Source organism: Gavialis gangeticus, unplaced genomic scaffold (assembly GCF_001723915.1).
Source record: "Gavialis gangeticus isolate Ggan-Ray unplaced genomic scaffold, GavGan_comp1, whole genome shotgun sequence".
Classification (NCBI taxonomy): Eukaryota; Metazoa; Chordata; order Crocodylia; family Gavialidae; genus Gavialis; species Gavialis gangeticus.
In genome coordinates, this window is record NW_017728983.1 from 5,790,687 (window position 1) to 5,817,645 (window position 26,959).

The 26,959-nt window shown below is 53.2% G+C and overlaps 1 protein-coding gene across 6 annotated transcripts in view; it reads right to left on the reverse strand.

The window, feature by feature from the left end:
- Positions 1-26,959, reverse strand: part of SNED1 (sushi, nidogen and EGF like domains 1) — a 99,541-nt gene that overhangs the window by 711 nt on the left and 71,871 nt on the right. The window contains exons 12-33 of one of the 6 annotated variants that reach the window (XM_019513577.1): positions 26,367-26,480; positions 25,432-25,548; positions 24,244-24,360; positions 24,049-24,165; positions 23,446-23,559; positions 22,202-22,375; positions 21,204-21,317; positions 19,063-19,176; positions 17,605-17,718; positions 17,306-17,419; positions 15,924-16,220; positions 13,015-13,198; positions 11,996-12,108; positions 9,731-10,015; positions 8,947-9,091; positions 7,932-8,014; positions 6,367-6,465; positions 5,171-5,287; positions 4,098-4,185; positions 2,681-2,764; positions 2,080-2,116; positions 79-127 (exon numbers count right to left, since the gene is read on the reverse strand). In XM_019513577.1, coding sequence (XP_019369122.1) covers positions 2,080-2,116; positions 2,681-2,764; positions 4,098-4,185; positions 5,171-5,287; positions 6,367-6,465; positions 7,932-8,014; positions 8,947-9,091; positions 9,731-10,015; positions 11,996-12,108; positions 13,015-13,198; positions 15,924-16,220; positions 17,306-17,419; positions 17,605-17,718; positions 19,063-19,176; positions 21,204-21,317; positions 22,202-22,375; positions 23,446-23,559; positions 24,049-24,165; positions 24,244-24,360; positions 25,432-25,548; positions 26,367-26,480 — 2,741 coding nt within the window. In that variant the 3' untranslated portion in view covers positions 79-127. Of the gene's footprint in view, positions 1-78; positions 128-689; positions 771-2,079; positions 2,117-2,680; positions 2,765-4,097; positions 4,186-5,170; positions 5,288-6,366; positions 6,466-7,931; positions 8,015-8,946; positions 9,092-9,730; positions 10,016-11,995; positions 12,109-13,014; positions 13,199-15,923; positions 16,221-17,305; positions 17,420-17,604; positions 17,719-19,062; positions 19,177-21,203; positions 21,318-22,201; positions 22,376-23,445; positions 23,560-24,048; positions 24,166-24,243; positions 24,361-25,431; positions 25,549-26,366; positions 26,481-26,959 lie in introns of those variants that run through there. The other 5 variants (XM_019513611.1, XM_019513570.1, XM_019513587.1 and 2 more) reach the window with 5 other exon arrangements.

A 26,959-nucleotide genomic window follows, 5' to 3' on the forward strand; every position in this document is an offset into this window, starting at 1 on the left:
GGGGGGGGGGGGGGGGGGAATGAAGTTACCACTCCTAGGCTGCTCCTGTACTACATGCCGAAACTCAGCTAATGTAACTCAGCCACTCCTGTGCTACATGTTGAAACTCAGCTAATGTGCAGATCCACTGCAAAACAAAAAGGGGGCTGTGGGTTGCTCAGTTCAAATGCTAGCAGGAAGTAAAGGTACAAGGTGCGTGGAACCATAAAGTAGAGCAATGGAGGCAGGTTTGCCGCTTATGATTATTATTTTTCTGACAAACTTTAACCCTGTTGGTACAGGGGGAAACACTGCCCCTTTGCTGGGGAGTTGTCAGCTGAGTTTCAGCTCGTAGCAAAGGCTTTTAAGTTCTGCACTAAATGGCTTTTTGTACTAGGGCAATGCAATTTATAGCCTCAGGATACAGAAGGAGCGGGTGCAGATCTGCAAGTTCTCTTGACTCATGGGGAACAGGCCTTGAGTTTCAGCAGCAGACTGGCCCCATTGCCAGGCAACCATCCATGCTGAAGCAATGAAGGACACTGGCAATGGAAGGAAGAGGCAATCTGCAGTGAGGAAAGGCAGAGAGAAGGTACCGCTGCTTCTGCTAAAGGGAAGGGAAATGGCTGCTTGCTGTGCCAGCCTGCCTGTCCTAGCAGGCTGGAAAAGGGAGTCTGATTCTAGGGAGGAAGGGCTCCCCTGCTGTCTTTGACCTAGTTACAGATCCAATCTTCCTGGTGTTTCAAAAGCCCTTAAGACCTGGTCAGATGAAATGCTTGTTGCTTTGAACCCTATGAAGGACAGACAGAGACAGACAGCCTGAGAATGTGCCAGGGGGCCCTGTCTTTAATTCTGTTAGCTAGGTTGAGCATAGCACCTTGGGGCCTCTTGCTACTCCAGTTTCACTGCTGAAGGCAGCGAATGCTTTGTCCCCTGGTTCTTACCAAGCTACAGCTGAGTGGGTTGCCCAGGGTGCAGCCTGAGGGACTGCTGGGTCCTGTAGATTGACATGTACGAGCAGAGGCCAGGGGACCCTGTATCCTTTCTTTGGCAAGCATTAGCCTCTTATGGCAAACAGCTATAGCAGATCCATTAGAGGGGAGGTGCAGTGGACTGAGAGGCCGTCCTGGTTCTATGTCCCAGCTTTTGGCACAGGCTAAAGGCAGCCACATTCCCTCTTATCGTTTTGTCTTTAGCTTATCCTTGCCCTGAAGAGCCGTCTGTATTCTCACTGGGAAGCTACAGCACAGAGCACCAGAAAGCTGTGAACTCTGTGTGGCCTCTGTTACCTTAATATAGGCGTAATGGGAACCACATCACAGTGTACTACTGCCTTGCCATGGAGTTTCTGCTCAGGGGGCTGATGTTTCAGCCAGGACACAAGAGCTCTAGCTCAATGGGTTAGTAGTCGTATGGTGCCATGTCCCTGGAGAGGATATGGCTGTAGTAGGGCAGGGCCAAACTCACGCTAACATCACATCAGCTGCTACTGCCACTGTAGCCTGTGCTGCTGCCATTTCATGACTGGCAGCACCCAGGCTCCTAGACTTTACTGCAGTCAATTAGGAGCAGTGGGTGCCTGTAGATGTGCTGCAAGGCTGCTTCGACATGCTGTAATTATGGGAGGGGCAGGGGAAGGCCAAGAAGAGAGGATGGGCTGCTCCTCATTCAGTGGATGTGGCAGTTCAGTCTGCTCTAGTATAGCCTACCACAGCCCTTATTACCAAGCCAGCTCCTAACCTCACCAGTTTGTGGCTTTTGCACTAGGTCAGTTTACAGAAGCCAGGCCTAACTTCTGTTTGAACATAGCCATGAGTTTCTCCTTGACATTCAACAGTCATGTTAAGCTAGACCTGACAACAAATCTCAGCTTTTCACAGCCCAAGGAACTTGCATGCCCTGGAGAGCCAAGGACACTAGCTGTTCAGTCCCCAAGGGCCTATTTTGGACAGGCTTGTTAGGGCTAAAAGCTGGACAAGCCACAGGACCATGCTGCTAGCTAGGAGCTAGCACAATGACACCTCTCAAGCAGCGGTATTGCAGGCTTCTTAGCCTAGCACCTACCTCCAGTATGTCCCAAGAGAATGAGCAGGCACTTACCTACGGCTTCTTCAGTGTATGACTGTTACTCTGTTTCCTGAAATAATTGGGGGGAAGGGAGAAAGAGAGAGAGTGCTCAGGACAAAAGCCACCTGGAAATGTTCCTTTTCCACAGAGGGGCAAGTTTTCCTAGAGCTCAAATTCAATAAGCAACCTCCTCCATTCATAGCAGCAAAGAGGAAATGCCCCACAAAAGTCAGTGCATTTCTTGAATGAGCCTGGTGACAGCAGCTGCCTCTGGGCATGTGCCTATGGTTCAGTGCAGGTCTAGTGCTAGGACAGCATTGTGTTTAGGGCTATTTTGTTCTTTCTGGCACCAGCCACACTTGCCAGTTCTGTATATAATACTCGTCCACTGGACATCATGGACTGTAAATTCAAGCATCTGTGCCTAGGTTTTAGCAGTGACTACAGTCTGAAGGTTTCCCAGTGTGAGGTATCTTTAGAAAGGACTGTTGTGATAAGTGAGAATTCAGCATTTCCTGACAGTTTGACCCAGGTTGTCTTCCCTTCCTTGATTATTCATCATCACTTGTAAAGGAAAACCCTGATTTCTTCCCAGGCATTCACTATTACAGCTGAGCCCTGCCCCTGTCTGTACCTGCTGGCTGTCTTCTTTGAAACCGTGCTTTCACAACTCTCCTTGTAGCAGATATCTTGGTGAACTTTGTAGACCCTCTTGTACCTGTTAGCACAAGAAAGGCACATCAGGACACTTGGCTCTAAGCCATACCATCAGGCTAGAAAGCTGCTTGGGCCCAAACATGGGGAGCTTGAGTCTGATGCTGGAGCACCTTCCTCTGCTCATGCCCATCTTGACAGCTGTTCTGACTCCAGCTCTGAAGAGCTCATCTAGTGCAGTCGTATTGGCCTGCTCAGGCACATTGCCCATGGTTGTAGCAGCCTCCCAAACCCTATGGGAATCTCAACTGCTGTTTGAATGTGGGAGATGGTGTGAAAGCCAGTGGCCCCAAGAAATGATAACCAGAACAGCGTATCTTGGGGAGTGAGAATATCGGACCCTCCAAAAATTTTGCCCAGATGTAGGAGGATGATGGCTGCTGGCCAGAATGGGAACCAGTGGTAACAAGTACTTCCTGAACTCTAGCTTTGGGGCCCCTGGTTTGGAGCCTGGTAATTAAAAGTCAACAGCTACCTTATAATTCTAAACAAGTAAAGAGTGGAGAGGTCACAGTATTTGCCCTTGCAGCTCCCTTCTGTCACTTAATGCCCCTCCCTGCTGGGTGAGGCCTAGCACCCAGACTGTGCCCTGACACTGTGGGAACAGATGGAAAGAATGAGGCTGAGAGTGTAAGACTGGCCTGAAATCCGGAGCAGCTGAGTCAGTGATACAAGCTGGATCATTGTAGCAGTACCAGCAAGGTGGAGCCTGCTAGGTTCCAAAAATAAGCAGTGACTAGCAGTGCAGTGGCCGGGCTGGCAGCCCTTGCTGTTGAGCAGAGACAAGCAAGGCACTGCTGGCAGTGGGAGCTGGTATTCCACAGGCCCAGGCACCATACCAGTTGGGCCTAGCCCCTCCAGACAATTCACTGCCCCTTCCAGTGTCCAAGATAAAAGGCAGATGCAAGCTTCCCCTCTCATGCCTCTGTGTACTCTCTCAGTGAACCTGGCTGTTGCAGAGCCAGGGGGGTGGTCAAACCGTCAAGGGGTTCCATTTCATCCAGGGAACATAGTGCATCAGCCTACCAGCTGGCTGCACTGCCATTTGGTAACACCCCAATCTGCTACTGTGCACTGTGGAAAATGTTGAGTGTACCCCACTGCCTGTTTAGAACACCGATGGCATCCCTAAGTAGGTCATGGAGCAGCAGCCACACACTGAAGCGCCTCAGAATCAGAGCTCCCAGCTGTAAGTGCTAGGATAGGTTACAGCCTAAAGCCGACTACCCATGTTCACAGTCAGCTGCACTTAGCACAACCCAGCCATTGTACTGGCAACCATCAGGCTGCTGTGGGGAATGGGAGGGATGAAGGGCAGAACACAAACAGGTACTCACAGGTAATGGCAGACATTGCCCTCCCAGACAGGGAATGACTTGGTTTCTGAGTACAGCCGCGTGCAGGATTGTGGGACCTTCTTGCAAGCTGAGCAGGAACACGAGTAGAAGGTTTATTGTTAAATGCCATGTTGGCAATGTGGACACTCCCCTCTTTGGAAGAGGCACAGAATAACTTCTGCCACCCCATCCCTGTTCTTCAACCAGTGCACACTAATGCAGAGGGAGGCACAGTCCACGACTCCTGACTCCATCTCCCCCAAGTGCCACACTTCCCTCTGCTGGGGACTCTAGCGGGTGAGTCAACTTCTAACCACTGGGTGAATAAGCTGTGCTGGGAGTGTGTGTATGGGGCGTGCCCTCAGCTCCTCCTGCTGAAGGTGATTCACTTGGTGTCAGACACCCACTGGAGCAGGAAGTAGACGCCTCTTCCTGGCAACTGCACAAACCGTCTGGCGGCAGCTCCTTGCCCCCTCTTCCTGCACAGAGAGATGGTGGCTGGGGGTGTCTGGTGGACTCCCATGGGCCACAGACATTAGCTTCATGCACTGAAATCCCTTTATGGGTCCAGCCCCAAAGCCCTGACCTGATGGCTCCATTATGAAGAAAGAAGGGTGCTCTTATCCCTGCTTTCATTCCTTTCAGATTCTTCCTTGTCTGCTCCCCCCTCCTCCACAAAAGCTGCTGTTCTCTCCTCTCCCAGCACTGGCTAGGCCCTAAAATACATGGTCCCAGGCTGCTGCATTCACCCAGGTGTCACCCAGCTCCAGAGCAGGTGTCACACTGCATCTCAGCTCTCTCTGCTGCTGTCGGTACAGCTGGGGCTACAGGCAGCAGCAGGCATGTGACTGGGGTTCAGGTTGCAGCAAAGAGTCACTCATAGGCTGTGCTAGGCCAGAAGACCCAAATGCCAGTGGACAAGAAAGCAAATGTGCCCTGTTCCCAAGGGGATGGGGGTGGAAGGAGCATGTCTGATTTTCCCCCACCAGCGAGGGGCAGTTCCCAGGGCAGTGGTCCCCTGTGACATGTAGTTTGAGCCCAATGACAACAGGTGGAAACTGTTTGCAACTCACCCAGCTCGCAGTGCCTGCCCTTGAAGCCAGGGCTGCAGTCACACTGGTAGGACTCAGCATCCATCACACAGGTGCCCCCATTCCTGCAGGGGTTCATGGAGCAGTTTTGGCTGGCACCTGAAAACACAAATACAAATATTACACTGCTGGCCAGGGGCTGGTGAGGCCAAGTTGCCTACAAGGAGGAGGATGTGGCCTGCAAGGACAGTGCTGTGCTGTCTACCAAGAAGCCATGTTGAATTAAGGGACCACGGTGCAGAGCCACTGCTTACCCCCCATATTTCTACCCAGACACTGCTTTGAGTTGCTGGTGGGGGAGAAAAAGAGAGAGGCAATGTTCAACCTTTTAAAGAAGCCATTCCTGGGACTGCAGGAAGGGGCTGATCCAGAGAAGCGTTTGGACACTCAGTCCCCTGCAGGCAGTGGCTTGTGAGTGCTCAGCATCTCTACATCAAGCCCTGATTTAAGAGACTCCAGTGGGGCCGATACTTCTCTGAGTGTACACATGAAGCCTGTTTATGGTGTCTGGGAGGGTCCCTGGCACTGCACAGGGCAGCACAACACCCTGCAGGGCTGCATTCCCAGGCAGCCAGGAGGGAGCAGAGCAAGCACATGGACAGATTACTTGGTGTGGTTTATGTGGTTTCTGCACAACATCATCAATTATGCTAGAATCAGAAATGAGATGATGCAGCTACCCCAGGACAGCTACCCACATATGGTGCCATAATGGAGCCTCATTGCTAGGTGGTGGAGAGCAAGTACTACCCGTTTGCCTGAAGCAAAATGCTATCCCAGAAAGGACACAGAGCGATGAAAGCTAAACCCAAGTAACTTAGGCTAGTGGAGAAATTTTTACCCTCAACTCTTTTGGTGGTAATTCTCCCCCAGCTTGGCTGAAGGCACCTGCTTTAGCATCCATCTTCTGTTCCAGACCTGTGTAAAGGTGTTCTCTTCAGACCCCTGAGCAGTGGAGGCCTTACCCAGAAGATGCTGGAACCATTAGAGTCAGACTTTGGGTCTGAACACTAGTAGCCATGGGAAGCATTGGTAAAGGGTTGATGCATATGCAGGTGGCAGCTCCAGGTACCCACCAAAAGGAGTTCTGTTAAGCCAGGGGTGGGGGAGTCTTTTCTTTGTAATGAGCCTCCTGATGTGAATGCAAACCTCCCTACCCCACCACTTGCCAGACTTACTCTCTCTATTCTTGTTCTCTGACTCTGGCAGCTGCAAGGCCAGACTGACACGATTGGTCGACTCTTCAATGTTTTCCAGCTTCAGTGGAGCCTCAGGTTCTAGAAGGACAATAAATGGTGTTTAGCTCTTTTATGTTAAAAACCTAGTCAGACCCCAAGTGAATCTAGCCCAGGACCACCTCTCCATAGGCAGAGGGAGAACCTGCAGGATCCAATAATGGGATAGCTTGCCTGTGAAGGACCATCCCTCTTGAACACCAACACTTGGAGCTCTGAAGACTCTTGTCCAGACCCACAGCCAGTCCACTACATAACCTTGCGGATATCTGAGATGTAAGAATCTCTTGCGGCAAGGAGTTCTGCTGCTCACCCTGACATCCAGCTTTCATTACTCCAATTCTTGTTCTTGGATTAGGAGTAGGGTGAGTGGAGGTGCCCAAGCTACCTTCTCAGAACTGGGTGTTTGTTGGTGTGTGCCTAACACAAGGCTGCTCAACCTTTGGCTTGTGGCCAGATCTGGTCCATGGAGCTATGTCACCTGGCCCCTGGGGGCTCCTAATCAGTCCAGAAATATGGTGGTGAGGGAGTGGTGGCTGCATTAATTGCTGCTCCTTTGCTGCCAAATTTCCAGACCAGGGTGGGGGGTAAAGTCCTGCAGGCTGGATAATGTTGCTACATGTTAGATTGGGCTAGTGGGCAGCTGGATCCAGGCACAGAGGCTCAAGCTGCTGTGCTGGATCACTTCCATGGACCAACTCCATATGGGATGCAGCCCATGGACAAGCCTTGCACCTTGCATCTCGCCTGTGAGGCCAGAAGATTGGGTGCCACTGGTCTAGAGCACCCCCTGGTGTCCATCTTCTCTCTAGGCCCTATCTACCCCACAGCCCTCAAAACACCTCTCCAGGAAAGGAGAGTGCTGCTGACCCCCTGCAGGGGCAGCAAAAAGACTTGCTCACTAATGCAAAGGCAGTCAGTGGCTAGGAACAAAACCCAGGGGGCTCTGCCCCGCCACCAGACTGCCTCTAACTTCAGGGAAACCTGACAGTGCCATAGTCAGTAGGTGCCACAATGCTGTAGGCAGTAGTGGGGGGGGAGCAGGACAAATCATGCTTCCATCACATCAGCTCACAAGTTGACCCTGCCCCAGCAGGCAGGGGACAACCTGATACTGGAAGTCCCACTTGCTGCTTGCCACTGTGTGGCTCTTACGGGTAGCCTGAGCTGCCCCATCTCTGCTCCTCCCCTTCCTATAACATATGACTGGGTTAGTAAGCCTACTCCCTTACCTGACTAGGGCCAGCACCACTCAGAATGCACCATGATGTGCGATCGTCACCTCTAAGGTAGCCAGGAGACAGAACTGTGTGCATGAGAGACTTCATGCTGACTGGAGAGATGGCTCTTACATACACACACCCTCACACCCTGTCATCCTTTCTAAACTGGGTGCAACCCCCTCTTCCCCAGTGCACTAGCTGGGAATAGGGTGGGTGGTCCCTCTTAGCCTTTGTGGACAAGGGCCTCAGGTGATATGCTGATATGCAGGGCTGGAGGATACCTACGTGTTTTCATGGTAATGGCTTTGCTTGGCGAGCTGCTGAATTTGGCACTGATCCTTCCTCTGCCGTCCACCAGTTCCGTGTACCTGGAGGAGGAACACGTTAGTCATATAATTAGCACAGCTGCCCCCCAGGTGCTCCCCCATGGGTTCACACTAAGGAACACTTGGTCACACACCCAGCAGACAACTCCGCTACTTGCCTGGCAACCACTAGGGGCAGCATCCTACCTGAAGAAGGAAAGGAATGTGCATGGCCCCAGGCCATTCAGATTATGGCCTGACCCAGGGGCAAATGCATGGGGCTGTAAGAGACTGGAATCAGCACTGGATGCAGATAGATTTTTACATCACATTTCAGATAGTTCCTTCTCATCCCACTGGAGAGCAAAGCCTGGTGCTACTACTTCTGTGCTACAGAATGGATCTAATGCAAAAGCTAGCACCATCAAAGCTTGCAGAACCCCTCCAGGGCACTACTGACCCCCGCAGCAGGCAGGGACCGAGACGCCACAGTGACAGCACAGCACCAGCAAGGGCTTCCTGCTCCTTGCAGTATATGGGGCCAGTCACCATAGACACAGACAGCCGCCTTGTGGAGAGATTTCACTGGAAGATATCTGGGGTGGGGTTTTCTAAGTCCCTGTGGAAAGTGCAGCTCTGAACCTCCAGCTCCTTTCAAATCATCATGGAAATCAGACCACCTGACTCCTCATGCACCTCTGAAAATGCCCCCCTTTGCTGTTTCCAAGGCACAGAGAAACCAGAGCATTGGGGAGCTGCTTGGAGCTGTTCTGCACTCACCTGGCTGTGCTGGTGCTACCAGCTGCTACCCACGCTGAATGATAGCACATCTGGGAGATGAACAAGTACACACTTTGGATGAGAGGGACCAAGATACATGGTTCAGACATAACCTGTTCTGTGCTTGACTGCAGTAGTTTTTTGCTGCTGTGGCTAAACAAGTGCCATGTATTACATCTGTGCTGAGCTGGGGTGCTGGCAGCTACGGCTGTTACCTGGGGGCCTGTGAGGGCTCCTCCGAGATGTCATGGTCTGCGAGCAGGCGTAGCTCAGGCAGAAAGGCCGGGGGCAGCCTGTTCCGGAGGACGCGGGGATGTCCACCCTGGCTCCATCGCCGCTCTGGTGTCCCATCCCTCTGCACTGGGGGTCAGAAGGGGTTAGGCTTAGCTGCAGCCAAGGCAGTGAGGCAGCTGATTAACCGGAGCATCGTTCTTCCAGTGAGCTACAGCATTCCTCAGGGCCCATCCCACGCTGTCTGCAGACTTGCAGGCTCAGCCACAGCATTGGCTGAGTGCGTGCCCAACATAGTCCCATGACCTCATGCTGCCACTCTGTGTATTGCTTCCCTGTACCAGGCCTCTTCCGTTGGTGACAAACTGCACCCATGTCAACACGCACCTGGATACATACCTGGCTGCCTTCATCCCCCCCACAACTAGGCTGTGAGGCCACTGTGTAGAACAGGGACAGCCATACATGCTGGCTGCTAGATGGAGACTGCTATACACAACCAGCATTCCTTCACCATGGTGGAGTGCCTGCAGGGAGTGGCAATTCTCTGCTTTCAGGGTATGCATGTCCTGGGGTGACAGTCATCACATGCATTCCCATCCCCCGTGTGTCACAGCTGGGAGCGGATGGGATTTCTCATCATGTAGCACCCCTTGCAGACACCTCTACCTGCCCAGATGTTCTCTGTCACCATTAATTTCCCGTATGTGCTCAGTTCCTCCCCTACAGTAGTTTGAGAAGCCAGGGGAGCAATGAGGGTGCACTTACAGGTCACGACATACAGGTGAGCTGGGTCACTGTGCACTTGGCCTTGCTCTGTGTTCTGGACGGCTGTCACGGACAAACGGTACCTCTGCCCTGGCAGCAGGTCACGCACTGTGTAAGAAGACAGCTTCCCGTTGGGCACATAGCGGCTCTTCACGCTCTGGCTGGTGGTGACGTTGATGATGTAGCCCTCCACTGAGCTTGAACTTGCTGGTGGCTGTTCCCATGTCATGTAAACTGTGGTGGCACCAACCCTGGAAGCAGTGAGGTTCCTAGGAGGGAGGGGCCCTGTTCCAGATGCGGGAAGGAGGGGAGAGGGGAGTTGTTATTCAGATGCATTTCAAAGTGAATCCCTAGTTTGATCATACCCTTTTAGCCCAGGTTTGTCAGCCTCTCCTAGGTAAAAGGCTGAAGCTCAGTTTCCTCTTCCCTCTGGCTAGTAACCCTGCCCCTTTGCCTGCAGACTCCGGCTAAGGCACTCTAGCCAAGTGCTGCTAACCCTCCCATGCCATCTCGCAATCCTCATCAGTCACCAGCCCAGAATGATGGACAAGTTCACCCACAATTCACTGGAGCAGCTCAGCCTCCTGTAATCCAAGAGCTCTGCAATATGTCCCCAGCTTTCCCAGACCTATTTGTACAGGACTTGGCAGCTCAGGTTTGCCTTTGCAATATGGCTGCGCAAGGCTGGGTTGGGCTATAATGGGGGCAGAGTCAGGTGCCTTTCCCCTGCAGGAACCCTGGAGTAAAGACCCACCCCCCAGGGCTCTGCTTGCATTTAAGGCCAGTGCACACCAGATGGGGCTCTCAGGTGCAGAAGCCTGCAGCCTAATCCAGTAACACAGTAAAGGGAGTTATAGGTCCGTGAACCCCTACCTGCCCCACCACAGCCAGGCTCGGAAGGGGCCTGGGCCATTCAGACAGCACCTGTGTGGCTACAGGAGGTGCAGAGCTCCTTCCTGCACAGGGCCCGTGGCTGTGGATCTACAGAATCCTCTGCTCGTGCAGGGTTCTGCTCCAGGCCCTCACCTCTTCTGCAGCAGGGCAAGTCTAACCTACAGCTGGAAGCGTGGGGCTGGAACCTCCGCTTGTGCCAGTGTCACAGGGGGGCTGGGATGTAGCACAGCACACAAGTTGGAGAGCAGAGCTCCCATGTGCTTGGCTCCTCTGCCCGCCCCAGGGGCCCTTGGGCCAGGATGTGGCTGGTGTCCAGCTGCACACTGGCCACCCGTTACTTGGGCTACTACAAGTTAGGTGACAAATCAGCTCCAGGAAGATGCTTCATGGCTTCCCCTCAGCTGCACTCAGCGATCACTGAACTCAAGATGTCTTTGCTTGGACAGTAAACAACATCTGCAGAGGCTGACCGCACACATGCATCTCCACCTATCCCTGGCACAAGGCCATCTCCACCCTACCTGCATTGCCCTTCTGCCAGCCTCAGAGCTGGCCAGGGTGAGGCCTGCAATTGCGAAGGGTGACCTGGGCCCTAGGATGGCAGGGCTGGAGTGATTGGAGGGCTGGTTCTCCAAAGCAGGGTGTCCTGCATGGGCTGTCTTTGTATTTGCTATGCTCTGGGGACCCCAAGGGCCCCTCTGCCAACAGCAGAGTCAGTGTCCTCTTGCTCTCTTGCAGGCTGCTTGACAGAAGCAGGAGAATGGGACTGTGGAACTGCTCTGCTGTTGGTTGGGGCCCGAGGACACTCCAGTGGGACAGTGCCCCTTCCTGGGCAACATACAGCAACAGCTCCTGATGCCCTCTGGTGCCCTGACCAACAGTGCACAGCCCTGGCCTGGGTGCAATGCCCTCCTCCCAGTGCGGCTGGCATTTTCAGGACACTTCCCAGCACACAGTGACACCAGCCTGATGTGCAGAGACCATGACAGCGGCTGCTGCTGTGTGCTAGTGTTGGCTGGGATTGCATGTCAGGCTGGACGTGTTGGCAGGTTGCTCAGTTTCCCCCTTCTGGGAAGGTCACTGACTTTGGAGCCAGGCTCACCCCTCAGCTGGAAGAAAAAGCTTCCAAGTTGCCCTCTGTGTGGTTGCTGCCTCAAAGGTCTCTGTTCTCATCCCTTTAGCCACACACTTATGGACAAGTCCTAAACAGGTTGACTCAGGCCCAAGGCTGACTCATAGACACAAGCAGTCAGAGACCTTGAAGTACCCGGGCACTGGATGGAATCTCTCTGGGATGCCGCAGTCTTTTTCAGGGGCACAGCTGTGCACTGCAACACTGAGGAAGGGACAGGGATATTTGGTCACACTCACGCGTCCACACATGGAAGGGAGCCGTGGCCAGGCTCTCAGAAGGATGGTCTTCCGTCCCCATCCCACTCAGGGTGGTCACATCGATAATGTACCTCTCTCCTGGCTGGAGGTCCCTGGGGATGAGGCAGGAGGGAAGGGCACTAATTAATTAAGTCATGTGGGTCCCTGCCATCCACTTTAACTCCTCTCTGCACAGACTCTCTCTACCTGGTGTATACTGTGCTGGTAACACTGCACTGGGCCTGTGTCCTTTTCTGCTTGCACTTTCCAGCACAGTGACTAAAGCCATAGGGTGCTACTGGAGCAGATGCTAAACCGTGCACCCTCCCCACCCCCACTCTGGGGCACCAGACTCTTCTTCTGGAGTGGAAGCCAGTCCAGCAAGGCTGGGCAAGCCTGGGAGCCTCCTGTGGAACATGACAGACTATTTATTCCCCAAGGTCTTCAAGGCATCCTAGGCTGGTCTGCACTACAGAGTCTTGCTGGCACCACTATGATTGGTACAACTAGACCAGGAACACAGCTCCTGTCACCAAGGAGTCACCAAGGAGAGGTCCTTTATTGGTGCAATCAAACCACTGAGTAAACCCTGAACCACCAGAGATGCTGAAGAGCACTTCTGCCACCACAAGCTACTGCTGCATGAGGGGGCCTGGTGGCAACACTCCTCACTAGGCTGGCAACACTAGTGAAAGCATGCACTGCAGACCTGGCTTCAGTGACACTAAGGTCAATTAGTGTCGGTGCCATGAGGCAGGGGACCCTGGGTGTGAGCTAGAGAGACCTGCCAGGGCCAGTCCAGCCAACCCCCTTGCTGTCAGTGTGACCCTTGGCCTAGACCCCATGGCTTGTGTGTAGGCACTGCTGGGCTTCAGCCAACATCCCATCCACAGCTCTGTTCCTGCAGGACCCTGTGGGAGGGCAAGGAGACAGAAGCTCATGGGTGATCATGGCAGGTGGGTTTTCTCACGCCATCCTTCATTGTCCCCTTGCCCAGCCACATCCCACCCTGCGCTCACCAGAATGTGTACTTGGCCACGCTGCTGTTCAGCTCCACAGTGCGGTGCTCCATGTCGCCAGGCTGGCGGATGGAGACGCGCACCCTGCTGACAGTGGAGTGCTTGAGGCGGTGGAGAGCCCACTGCACTGTGATGGCACTGGCCGTCACGTTGGTGATCTCAAACCCCTCCACGGGGTGTGGTCCTGGTGGATTACAGAGAGTACAGGCAGAGGCATGGTGAGTAGATGCCAAGCAAAGCTGCAAGTCCCCCCTCAAAAGCCAGGCCCAACCCAACACCCTTGACTCCTGTTCCCTGGGGGAGTCTATGGTCTCTGGAGCACATCCCTGAGATCATGACATGCCCCTTCCTGGCTGCCTACAATATAGCCTCTGAGTTGTTGTTTGGGCCATCAGCACACCCTGCAGAAGGGACAGGCAGACTTCCACCTCCTGGGCAGTTCAGGGAAGCAGTCCTGTGGCAAGGGCTACCTGGAACAGCCCACAGCCATACCACCAGGCAGATGGCCTGGTGCCTGCCCCTGCTGCTTTGCCTTCACCCAAGGAAGCTGGGGGAGGGTAGGGGGAATGGCATGGAACTGCTTGGGGGTGAACCGAATAATCCAGACCAGCAGCTCCAAAACTGCTACCACAGGAGGGCCGTGCAGAAGATATTCAGACTGGCAGGAGAACAAGCCCCTAAACAGGCAGCATCTCTTGTTATTCCTGGGTACTAGGCCTCATGCCCCTGCAGGAATCTTCACAATGACCCAGTATGGGAGTATGAGGGGAGATGCATAGGCACCCTAGTCAGGCATGAATAGCCTGTGCAGCCCTGTGTAGAGGCTGTGAGTAGGGAGGCAAACAGCAAATCCCATTTAGAGGGACACTTGCTTTGCAGTAGGGCAGGAATCCCCTGGCACAACATGTAGTTAATGCATAGCGCTTGTTGTCATGGGAGGGTGCAGAGGCTGACAGTCTAACTGGGTCCAAAAAGGGATTAGACCTGTTCATGGAGGACAGACCCACTGACAGCTATTCAACAAAGCATTCAGGGATGTGTCCTCTGACTCCCCTACACCAATGGTGGATGCTGGACTGGCTACAATGGGATGGATGACACTAGATATGTCCTGCACATATGCTTTCCCTTGAAAGCACCTACTACTTGCCACTGTCAGAGAGGAGATACAGGGCTGGATGGATGACTGGTCTGAGCCAGCATGGCACTGCTTATGTTCCTATGGAAGAGACCAAGGGAGATGATGGGGGACAGTGGGCAGGGTCAGCTCTGCCACTGGCTTGATGGGTGAAGCTCCCTGAGCTTCTTTATGCTCTCATACATGAGGGTCCTGACTGCTGTTAGGGCCCCTGGTGTTACTGTGCCCCACACTCATCCTCCAAGTGGATGCAGGCTCAGTTCAGGGAGAGATGGCATTTGTGAGACACACAGAGAGGGAATGGGCTTTCAGAACTGAGCCAGATGGGGGGAGAACACAGCATTCAGCCTGCTGTGCCCAGCCATGGCCTTGCTGTCTCCTGATGGGGCTATGGGGCTCTCTAACCCTGCTGAGGCTCTGGCCTGCTAAGGAGCAGCACAGCATGGCCTGACAGCTGGAAGGAAACTGGTCATTTCTGAGGGGACCAGACCAAAGGGGAACCTTCCCAGACAGCCCTGGCCTGCTGCCAAGCTCACTGATTTTGATAGACTGCTGGAAGGACCTCAGACAGCAGAGGCCTGGGCCTAGCTGACCCCAGCGAATGTGTAGTGAGGGGCTCTCACCTGACTGGGGACACAGCCTGCTTGTTGGGTGCTCTGGAAGTCACTCAAACCCACCTTCTGGGCCCCCTCTGTCTCCTGACATCCTCACCAAGACCATGCTCTTACTAAAGCCTGTGGAACAGGGAGCCTGTACAGAGGCAGCTCTGCTGCTCCCCCATCCCTGCCCCAAGCACCACAGCTGGGAGTATGAGCTCCTGTGGGCTCCATTCTTCATGCCCTCCACACAGAGCACTGGACTATCAATCAAACACAGGAATTGCCAGAGCAGATCCATTCACCCCTGCACTGATCACTGAGAGCAGGCAGCAACCCTGTGATGGACACTCATCGACCCAGCCTCCTACTGACCCTAATGGTCAGTGGCTGTTGCATGCCCGGAAGCAGGATTTATCTCACTGCCGCATTGCTCCTCCCTCATCTGCAGCCTGACTCTAGTCTTATTGCCCATTTGGAAACCTACTGAAGTTGAGGGCTCAGTGAAGTTGTGTGGTGACCTAATGGCTTACTTTCAAGTAGGGGGATACAGTATTGCCTCTAGCTGGCTTTACGTTTGCTGCCTTCTAGCTCTGGGAGGCAGAATAGACAGGAGTGCCTACCCTACTGCTCTGGAGACAGTATGGCCCCTCAGGCCCCCAAGATGTTGCCCACACTTTAGATGGAATCTTCTTCAGGTCTCCCACCTTGAGACTTTCTGTTTCTGCCATCTCTTTCCTAGGTATGGGACCCCAGCCATACCTGATAACCTGCTACAGCATTTTAGTCACCATCCCTTTCCCTATTCCTCCCAATGCCATGTCTGCAATTTTGACTGCAGCCCTGTAAGCAGCAGGGGCCTCTGTCAACCTGCCAGCAGGTCCCTTTCCAGAGCCCAGCAATGAACTGGGAGTCCTGCCAGGTGCAGGAATAATGCAAGTGGTTCCTTCTACTGTGCACAACTTTGTGTTCAGCAATAAGCTTTGCCTGCTGTGATGCCTCCTGTTCTCCTAGCTGCTGTCGGTCCTCTGCAGCTCATCACAGTCCTCTGGTCCTGACTGACCTAAACAACCTGGTGTCATCTTCTGGCATGGTGGCACATGCCCAGCATTAGCTTAGGTGCCAGACTGGGGTGAGCATACTCACAACTGTATCCCCCAGCAGACACTACTCACTAGTGCGTGTGATCAGCGTGATGGGTCTGCTGATATCATTCTTGTTGTTCACGTTGCGTTTGACTGAAAAGACAGAAATATTGTAGGCTCTGCCGGAGGCCAGTGCCCGCAATTGGTGGGCAGAACGACTTCGGTCCACAAAATCTGTCCTGCGGTAAGAGCCGTCCAAGGATACGTACGTCACGGCGTAGCCGTCAGTCAGCTGCTTGGCGATTGGGTCCTCAGGTGGGTGCCAAGAAATCAACACACCAGTGTCCTCCACCCCTTCCACCTTTAATGAGGTTGGTGGCAACAATTCTTCGGGGTATCGGTAAAAGCAAAGGGGAGAGCAACACCGTAAATCTTTAGAGAACAGACTCCCATGGTGAACCGCAGCGCAGAGGTAATGGAGACCTGGGCCTGAGCCAGCCCGGAGCTGGGCACCCTCAACTGTCACTGTTAATCGCTGTAGGGCAAGTCTTGCAGACACAAGGGGCAGTGACTAACTCCTGTGATTGCCCTCTCTGTGCATTACAGCAGTCGCTAGAGGGATCAGCCAAGATCAAGGCCCTATTGTGCTAGGAGCTGCACACACATGGGAAGAGTGATGGGCTCCATCCTGGAGAGCCTACAATCAAAAGTGATGAGACAGACACATGGGGTGTTAGCATCTCTGTTTTAGAGGGGAAAACTGAGGCATAAAGAGACTTGGCCAACATCACACAAAGGCTGTGGCATAGAGCTGGGCATTTAACTCATGTCTCTCAAGCCCCAGGTCAATGTCTCAACCACCAGGCTATCCTGCCCTCATTAGGGCTTTGCCACATGGGAGCACTTAGGAAAGTTCATCAGAATCAATTTTCAAAGTGACCAAATTAAACTGGACTAGAGCCCCATAAGGATGCTTGTATTTGGGATTAAAGGTGGGTTATTTTGCTTTACCTTACTGGCATTCCAGGAGGTAAAATCAGCTCAACTGAGCTGAGGCCATAGTAATTCTGAATTGGCATGTTTACACAGGGAACAGCTGTGGCTTCATTAACAGACTTCCAGTTCATGCATCAGCTAACAGGGGTGAATGTCAAGCATCCTTGCATGGACATGCTTGGACTGGGTTCAGCCCTTCCAGGAGGTGCTCAGCTCCTAGCACAAAGGGACCCTAGTTGGCACCTTCCATCAGCAGCAGTCACATTTGCAATCAGCTCTCCCAGGTGAGCAAAGCCCAGCTCCTGTGCTGGCTGTTCTAGCAGCTCCGCAGGCACATTCAGCCACAGGCCAGTGCCAGCTGATGTTGCTCGTGCAGAACAGAGCCCTGCACACTGGGCAGACGCTGCTGCATCCTGGCTCCCTGCATGTGCACGTGTTGGTGTCTCCTGTCTGGCGCAGCCGTTCAGCACCATTACCTTTCTCGCAGTTCTTGCCTGTGTAGCCCACTTTGCAGGTACAGCTGTGGGATCCATTATAAGGCAGGCAGTAGCCTCTGCTGCCACATGGGCTGGAAAAGCAGGGATCGCTGGCTAGAGGAGAGGAGCAAAGACAACAGGGTCATGGCCCAGTGCTGTGTTAGACATGCATATGCCCACGCCCTCATGCTGCGGCCTGTGGATTACCAAGCTCCGTGCATTCAGCCACGATGACACTAGCTGGAAGACCTTCCTCGGCAGTTGCTAGCTATGTTGTCAGATGTGGGCAAATTACATACCTGTCTCACAGTGGTAGCCAAAGAAACCCTCTGGGCACATGCACAGGTAGGAACCACTGTAGTTTTCACAGTCCCCTCCGTTTTGGCAAGGACTCGATTCACAGGCATCTACCTCTAGAGAGAGCACAAACACATTGGTTCACATACCTGCAGAAGATAGCACAGGACAACCCTGCATGCCTCACAGAAACCACAGCTGGACACATGATGGATGAAGCACGCATGTGAAGAGGGGCTGTGAGAGCAGCATGTATTATGTCCAGCAGCACAAAGATGGACAGCCATTTAAGGAAGCCCTAGAGCAGACAGTGCACAGCCTGGGGAGCTAACTGCAGGTCATAGGCTCATTCTGAAGGCTCCTTACATTCCCTGCCTCCAGGATGTAAAGCCATGTCCCAAGGTACTGGATCGCAGGTCCTGACATCCCTTGCCCAAAGCCCAGGAACCTCGCTGTCTATAGGCATCCATGATCTCAATGCAGAGGTTACACTGTGCTGGTAGGTAAAGGCCAAAGCATTGTCACTGAACTCCTCTTGAGAGTACTGATCCTTCTACCGCTGCCGGCTCTCTTTGCGGGCCTGTGAAAATTAAGCTCCATTATCCAGCTGGTGACTAGGGGTACCTGCCTATCCCTTCTCCCCCTGTTTGCAGGTCACTAGTTATAACTGGGCACTGCTGAATTGCAAATACTACTGTTTGCAACCTAAGGGTCAGATCCTCCACCTACCCTCCCCCCCTCTTATATCAGGGCAGGATCCAGAGTCCAGTGAACTCAGCAACAGCTTTTCCATTGACCTCAGTAGGCTTTGGCTCCAGTCCCTCAGTCTTTTTGCAGGTCAGCAGCAGCAAGGCTTTCATGACACTGAGCTCTGAAATGGGTCTGGCCCCTCCAGCTCCTGACTCAGCACAGCAAACCAACTGTATGCTGGAAAGGTTTTCATGAGAGAAGGGCATCATTTCCAGGCACTGAGGTTACTTTGTTGGGGTTTTTAATTGCTGACTGGTGCCTCAAAGGGACAGCCTGAGCCTGGGCTAAGCAGGGGTATCATTAGGTACGATGCCTACCCAGTTCTCCTACCAGAGCTGGAAGGCTGGTGCTGGGCTGAAGGGACAAGGCAAGGTGCCAGCTGCCATGAATGAGGTTCTTGGAGAGGCCTCAGATCCCTGCACCAAGGTAGGAGCAGTGTTTCAGTTTATTGTAAGCCCCGTCCAGTAAAGAGACAAGGCAATAGGGCTGGTTTGTAACCAAGTAATAATGCATGGCTGGACCATGTTACAGCACAGCAGCTGCCTGTGAAGAGTCATTGGCATTAAGGGACCATTATGACCAGAGCTAGGAGCAAAGAGAAAACCCTCAAGGTACAAAGTACTGAAGTGAGCACCTCACAAAACTTCCCCACCTTTTTTGCCACAATTTGAAATTTTTTAATTAAAAAAAAAAAGAAATGAAATGCCTACCTGTCTCACAGTGGATTCCCATGAAACCATCAGGACAAAGACAAGCAAAAGATCCTGGGAGATCTCTGCAGGTTCCTCCATTCTTACAAGGGTCGGATTGACACTCGTCGATCTCTGTTCAGCAGCCAAAGGATAATACACACACATGCAAACATTAGCTTGGGATGGTTTAGGAACAGCACATTCTGTTTCCTGCAGGGGTTGGACAGGATAACCCACTAGATCCCTCCCAACCCTACAATTCTGTATGTGATGAAAAAACAGCCTAGTGCTTAATGGTAGCATGGCATGATCTTCCCAGGCCTTGTTCACATAGGTGGCCTGATGCCTAGGAGCCCACAGGCTTAGTGCCTGGTTGGGATATATACATAGAGAGGCCTGGTTTGCTGGGCAACAGCCTCCATTGGCAGGGCCATTCATTTGGGTACTGTTCCAGATTGATGCTGCTGCTCTGATGGTACCAAACCACAGCAAGAGGGAAACAGGGTAGGAGCAGATGCCAAACAACCCAGTTTCACTGCTGCTGAGGAAGAACACTGAATGTCTGGGCACTGTCTTTGGAAAACACAGTATGCCGACCTGTGCTGTGATTACAAGCTCCTGCTTTTTCCTTTTAATTGGCTCCACTCCCTCTCTGCAGTAGGAGGATACAGAAGTCAATGCAATGTCACTCACACCAGTTAAACACACAGCCTCCTTTTCCTACACAAGTCAGTGCTTCTGCCACTCATGGATGGAACGTGTGGCAGTGAGAACCCTGTTCACATGACATTGCTCAACGCTCCCAGCAAGTCAGGTTCTAGATTTCCCACTGGGGAGGTGTTCAATGAGAGATGTGCGATGCTCCTTGCTAATGCACAAAACAGAGCTGCACCCACCAGGGACTAGGAGCAGAGCTGTGGGAGAATTTTGTTTGCCCTCCATGGGAAAATGTCCCATTTCAACCACACATTTCAGGTTTTCATTAAGGCAGAGGAGAAAACCATTGACCACCTGGGAAAAAAAATTGGTGGGGGAGGGGGTTAATCACAAATCTTTCACTCTTGGAGCCTCCTAGGCCATTGAGTCCAGGCCCCTGTGTTTGCAGGCCACATTTACACAAGGAGTCCCCAAAATTGCCGCTTAAAAACATGCACACAAACTCTTCAAGCCTTCAGAATTACAAGACATGAAGCAGAGAACACCTAAACATCCTACAGTGTGCCACAAGTAAGAGCAGAGGAGATGAGGGCTCTGCCAATGCCCTGCCACTGCAGTGACAAGAGACATCATGCATTAAGATATGCTCAGATCCTAGGGGAAAGGATTATGGCTCACATTCCTGAGGAAGGAACTCCCCTCCCCTCCACCCCGCAAGCCTTACCAATGTGACATAGGGAAAAGACTTTTTTCTGAGCCTGAATTTGGGAGAGTAGCTTGGACCCTCCAAGCTCTCTTAGTACTTACAGGAGCATCAGCACAACCCAGCCTTAGCTATGGCCCATGTCCCAGTGCTGCAGAGGAAGATGCACTCTCCCAATAGCATGACGTCAGTGGCTTTAACGAGGGAGAAAAATATATTCCTTCCTGGTGTTCAAGCTAAGAACGAGCATAAGCCCTAAAGCAATGGGACTGCCTGTCACGCACAATCCTGGACCCAAAGATGGGGAATGCCTATACACAATTCCACATCCACAACATATGGATTGCTGGACCAAGACCTCCCTGCCTACTATACCATCCCTTCCAGAAGCATTTCTACTATGGAATAAGAGTGCTTCATTCCAAAATGGCTTAAGTAAATTAAGTTAAGTGGGCCCAAGGCATGCTTATTCCAGAATGCAAACCTCTAAACAGGGAGCTAATCAGGAACAGTCCGTCAGGAAGAGCTGTTTCACTCTAACTCCACACCCCAGCTTAACTGGAAATAATTTTCATGTAGAAGCACACTCTAAGGCCTGGGTAAACCCAATCACAGAATGATCCTCCTGGGAAATTTCTGCATCTGTGTTTGGCCAGGCTAGGCAGTGTGAAGAGTGTCTGAGGAGTGTGGGCAGTGTTTGGAGAGTGTCTGGACAGCATGAAGAATGCCTGGGGACTCTTCCTATCATGCCCAATCATGGGTGCAGCCCCCCTCAAAGCACATTCTCACATTCTCTTACCCAACTCACAGTGGAGGCCTGTGTATCCTGCTTCACACATGCACAGAAACTCAGCAATACGGTCCTTGCATGAGCCCCCATTCAGACAGGGCTGAGACCTGCACTCATCAATCTCTGTGGGGCCAGGGCAGTAGGGTTGAAGGAAAAAAAAAAAAGAAAAAAAAAAGAGAGGCTTACTGGAAGCAAAAAGTCCAGGCCATACTGAACTGTGCCTCCAAGTGCCTGCACATGAGCATCCCCAGCTCGTAGTGTAGGAGAGATTGCGCAGGTGAGTGCCAGGCCCAGGTACAGAAACGAGGAAGGTGACTAGAGAAACAGGAAATGTGGCCGGGGCAGTAACTCACCAGGGTGAACAAACATAGTAACTGTAACCAGGGAATCCCATGGCAGCCAGCCCAGAGTGTGCATTGGGGGGAGAGTGGGGGGCACAGACACACACTAATTCACAGCCCCAGCTCCCTGGTGGGGGGGGGGCACAGACGCACACTAATTCACAGCCCCAGCTCCCTGGCACACAGAGCAGTACTGACCAGGCACACAGAGACCCCAGTCAGCTGCCAGAGGACAGAACTCAGGGGATGGGTCAGTGGGGCGAAGGGTATTGGGGGTACTGGGGACCCCGGCTGGCCATGGCAGGCAACCTCTGAGCCACTGTCCTGAGTGCCTCATCCCAGCACAACTCTCTGCCAGTCCCAAGATGCTCCAAGGTGGCTTTATCCAATGCTCCCCTCCCTCTTCCAGACATCCTTCCTCAGTAGCCCAGTGTCCTCTCTACCTGGTGCTGGCTCCAGATCTGCTGCAGTCTGGCAGAGATAGCTATGAGGAGAATAGTTCAAGGGTGGCACACAGAGCTTCCCCTGTGGTGTGCAATGCACTCCCTTTGCCACTATGTGGTGCTTGAGACATTCCTTCTGCCCCTTGTGCCTGTGTCGCTGATCCCTGTTCTGCTCAGCCTGCCAGGGACAGCGCACTGTACAGCTCCCTGCAAAGCAGCTTACCGTCACACTCCGGGGGATCGCTCCAGATGCCCTGGGGACTGCACACACGGGGGGCATGGTGAGGGCTCAGGACATAGCCCAGATCACAGTGGTATTCAGCCAATGAGCCCACCCTGGTGGAATTGAACATTGCCTGGGCATGCTTCACCTCACTGGGGACCCCACAGTCCACCTCTAGAGAGAGAAATGAGGGCCAGAAGAGTTAGGAGGTTCAAGAATAGGAGTCATCAAAGCAGCAGGGCAGGGAACCAAAGCACATCAGGGAGATCCTTCTATTTACCTCCCCAGGATGGGCCCCAGGAACAACAGCCCTCCCATCTTCCAGACATGTGCCCACTGGACCTGGGACTGCTTGGGGAGCTGACCTGGCCATGCCTGAGGCCTTCCATCTGCCTCAGTGGGGCTGAGGGCTGAGAAAACCTCATTAGTTTTGAGACGCAGCTGCAGGCTCAAGAGCTTCTGGCTGAAATTGAGCTCTTTTCTACAGCATCCCCTTGCAATGTTCTGGCATGGCTGCAGTGTCAGGAGAGTGCACTGAGGCCTGCAGGCTGGGCTTGGGAGAGTCCAATTTCAGTGCTAGGAACCTCAGCTTCTCTGCTGGTGCTCCAGCTTGGCCAACCTGGTGGTAAGTGTATGGAGGGGGAGATGCCCCACTATCTCCAACACAGGCAAAAACATTACAGGTAGGGAGGACACTGTGCCTCTGTGAGGCTGATGCTCCAGGTGATCAATGGTTGGGGAGGCATGTGCTCCTGTCTACCAAGGTCAACCAGACCTCAGGATCAGGTACCACAGCTTTCCTAGGGCATTAATGCAGATGAGGCACAATAAGGGAGACTGCCCCAGGCTCTTCTGGCCTTCTCGTAATCTTCAACCTCCTGCCACCCCTTGCTGAACTTGCCTCCTTCTTTAACAGGTGGCAGTATCAGCATGAATTCAGGCCAAATTGTATAAACTCAGGCTAACAACACGGAGCAACTAAGGGAGTTGCCCAAGGTCGCTTGGGAAGTCTGCACAGAATTGTTGGCAGACACTCTGTATCTCCATTCAGCAAATCCACATACCCTCCTTATCCGTCCCTGCAGCCCTATCCAGGCAGGAGGCTGGGATGTGCCTGAGGTGCTGGGCAGTTCCAGCATGGTAAGGCTGATGTTCTGGACACAGTCTGCTGGGCCAGGCTTGGGGTGTGCTCTAACTTGGTCCTACTCAGGGCTGGGGCTAGGCCAGACCTTTCAGTCCATTACCTGTTTGGCAGTGCTTCCCTATGTACCCAGAAGGGCACGTGCAGATGTAGTTGTTGCCAAGGTCCTTGCAGGTGGCTCCATTCTCACATGGGCTCAGGAAGCACAGAGAAGGGGCTGGAAAAGAGCATCCCAGATAGACATTGCCACCCTGCTCTTCCACTTTACGCTACCTCTACAACAGCACCCAGAGAAGCTCAAAGACCCTAGAGACAGTCTAGCCACATTCACCCATGCCAGGGCCAGCCTAGAATCAATCACCATAGGATGATTCTCTAGAGCTCTCTGGTGGGCACATGTAGCAGCTGATTTAGGCAGGGACTGCAGCAGCCAGTCACTGAACCTGTTGGATGCTGCTGCAGACAGCCCTGTTCTCTGTGTATTGTGCCTGGTAGATCCATTTACCACTGAATGCTACAACCTATCTAAATTATGCCTTTGCCACCTGGGATTTATGCCAGGAGTACAGGAATTAACTGAGACCCTTCTCCAATTACTAACCCACCAGCCAAGTGCTGGGCATCAGCCATTTGGTTACTGGCCTGTAGCTCCAAGCTGGACTGGGCCCAAGATACCCCCTGCCACCCAGTCTCTCAGTGCTCATACCAATCTCACAGTGTCGTCCTGTGTAGCCTGGAGGGCAGTCACACTTGTACTTGCCAATGTAATGGAAGCAGGTGCCCCCACTCTGGCATGGGCCAGAGGCACAGGGGTCTGGTTTGCCTGTGGGCACAATAAGGTCCACATTAGGTCTCAAGCAATACCAATGCCCTCCCTGCTCTCCCCCTGCCCGTGCAGTACCTATCTCACAGTGCTTCCCTGTGAAGCGGTAGGGACAGGCACAGTAGTATTCTCCATCTGCCTCCTTGCACGTGCCCCCGTTACGGCAGGGCCCAGAGCTGCAGAGCCGGGGCCTGACTGAGGAGAGAGCACAGAGCAGGAGGGTGTGTGCATGGGTTATGCAGCCTCAGTTGTGATGGAGGTGGATTGGATTCATGCCCTTTCACAGGCTGACCTGGGCACTGCCTCACTCACAGCCCAGCTTGCCCTCTTCTGCCTGCTGAGTGATGGACTTTGGGCCCTTGGTTTGAAGGTGCTTGTTCCTTTCTGGCCTCAGCTATCAGACAGTATTGCTGTCTGCTGATGCACAGCATCTACTTTACACTAGAGGGAGCTGCAACAACTTCCATGCATAGGCACCCTGTGAAAGCAAGGCTATCACCGGTCCTTGTGAATTAGGAGAAAGGAAGTAGCTGTGTTAATCTGCAGTCAGGCAGCATTAGGAGACCCAGTTCTTACTTCTGAATGCAACTAGCAGCAAGGCACAGGCTGTCTGCCATAGCTGTGAATTAACATGAACGTAGTCCTTGGAAACATGGGGACAACCCCAGTGACCAAGAGACAAGGACCGGCAGTTAATTTGCAGACTCCTTGGCTACAAAAAGCCACCTAGAAGCCCTGCATGACTGCACTCCCCAGTCAAACATTGCATGCCACTGGCTGCAGGTCAGGGCTTGCTGAGACACTACATCCTCAAACCATCTTCAAAGTCCCTGCTTCTGTCTGTGGGGAACTGGATGGTCCAGAGTTGCCTCCTGAAGGGCAGTAGTGCCATTCCAATCCCTCACTAGAAATGAGCATTACTGTTCCCCATGCACCCCAAGGACAAGGCTCTAGGGCCAGGAGGGGTGTTTCACTGCTGGGAAGGCTGGTGGAAGCAGTGGTGACATGGTAGATTCCAGGCAGCTGCCAGAGCTCCCCACTGTCTTTATGGGGCTGGTCTCCTGCCCCAGATTCTCTCCGCTCCAATGCAGACCCTCCTCCGGCTTGGCAGGAAGGGTACCACAGATGCTGAATGCAGCCATTTGCTTTCCCCCCAGTTGCTGCTGTGTCCCACAGGGCTGGGTCTGCTGACACCAGAGTAACAGAGGGCTCAGAGCTCCCCACACACCCTCCCACTGCCCCCCTTGTGCCTGGCCCGGGGAGTACCTTTCTCACAGTGCTGGCCCAGGAACCCACGGGGACACTCGCAGGTGTATGAGTCATCATGGACCTCACAGGATCCCCCATTCAGGCAGGGCTCCGAGTCGCAGGGGGATGGTACAGCTGCAAAACCACACATGGGTTGCAGAGGGAAAATGGTAAATAGCAAACTAAGGAGTCCTCAAAGGCCAGTGAGTACAGGAATGGTTCTGACCAGCTCCTGGCCTGGTCATGGGAATGCCCAGCCCCTTCACACTTGTGCCTGGCCAGGCAGCTGCTCGGCTCACTGGAGGCTATGCTCACCTCACTCAGGATGGCAGCACTGGATTGCTGGTCCACATCTGGGTCACCCTGCAGCCTCCCCAGACATGTCGCAGGGAGCTTCTGGGCACCTGCAGACCTGACCCCGGCCCCTTCACTACAGCTAATGAGTTGGGATGAGGGTGCCTGTGGAGCCTGGGGTACCATAGCTCCTCTTCTTTGGGTTGGAGCTGAGGACAGTGGCCCACCACATCACCACAGGGGTGAAGGTGGCTGCGTGGAGGCTAAGGGTCATCCTCACAGTTGTGTTGGGAACACAGACCCCAGAGTGGAGTAGGGCAGACGAGTTAAGCTCCCAGAGGGTCTGTAGCCCCCCAGAGGTCCTCCAAGAAGGCTGGTTCTCTAGCAGTCCTCATGTTCCCCAGGCAAATCTGTTTTCTTTGGTATCATTCACTCCACTCACACTCACAGCTCCTCCATCCTTTTCCTCATGCTGGAGCAGCACAGTTAGGTACCTGTTTCTGAGCACACCTGGGAAGCAACTGCCCTGCTCCCAGCTCCCCCTCTGCTGCAGGTCATACAGTCACTTCCCCTCAGCCACGCTTCACAGAGTGCCAGCCCCAGGCCAGATACCCGCTTTCCCCTTCCCCCATCAGCCTTTTCCTGCAGGCCACACTCACAGTGGTTGGTGGTGTAGTCTGTGTGACACACACAAAGGTAGCTCCCTCCATACTCCATGCAGTAGCCCCCATCTGGGCACTGAGTGTTCACATTGCATGGTGTTGTGGTCACTTCTGTAAGATGAGAAACAAGAGCCACTGCTTGTTAGCGACACCCCCATATGTCAACATCAGGCACTCGGTTGACCAGACTGGTAGGAGTCTGTAATGGCCCTCCATGGACACTGGTCACCTACTGTCAGTGACATAAGAGGCAGGGGGAAGCTGGCCCCATCTGATTGTCCTCTGTGCTTCTGAGAAGAGTGAGGCCTCCTGAGGGGATGAGCAGCATCATGCTTGGGTTATTGAGGAAAGGTGTGTGTGTGTGTGTGTGTGTGCGTGTGCGTGCGTGCGTGCGTGCGTGTGTGTGTGTGTCCCTTCCTCTCTTTCAGGGAGCCAGGGCTGGGTTTGTGACCTGGGAACTGTGGAGAGGCCAAGTACAGAGTAGGAGAAGAGTCAATTCCCTTCTCCCCCACGAGGGGGCATTTCTATGCCAGCAAGTGCAGGGTCCCAAGAGAAGAGTGGGACCCACCAGCTGTGGGGATAGAGCTTCT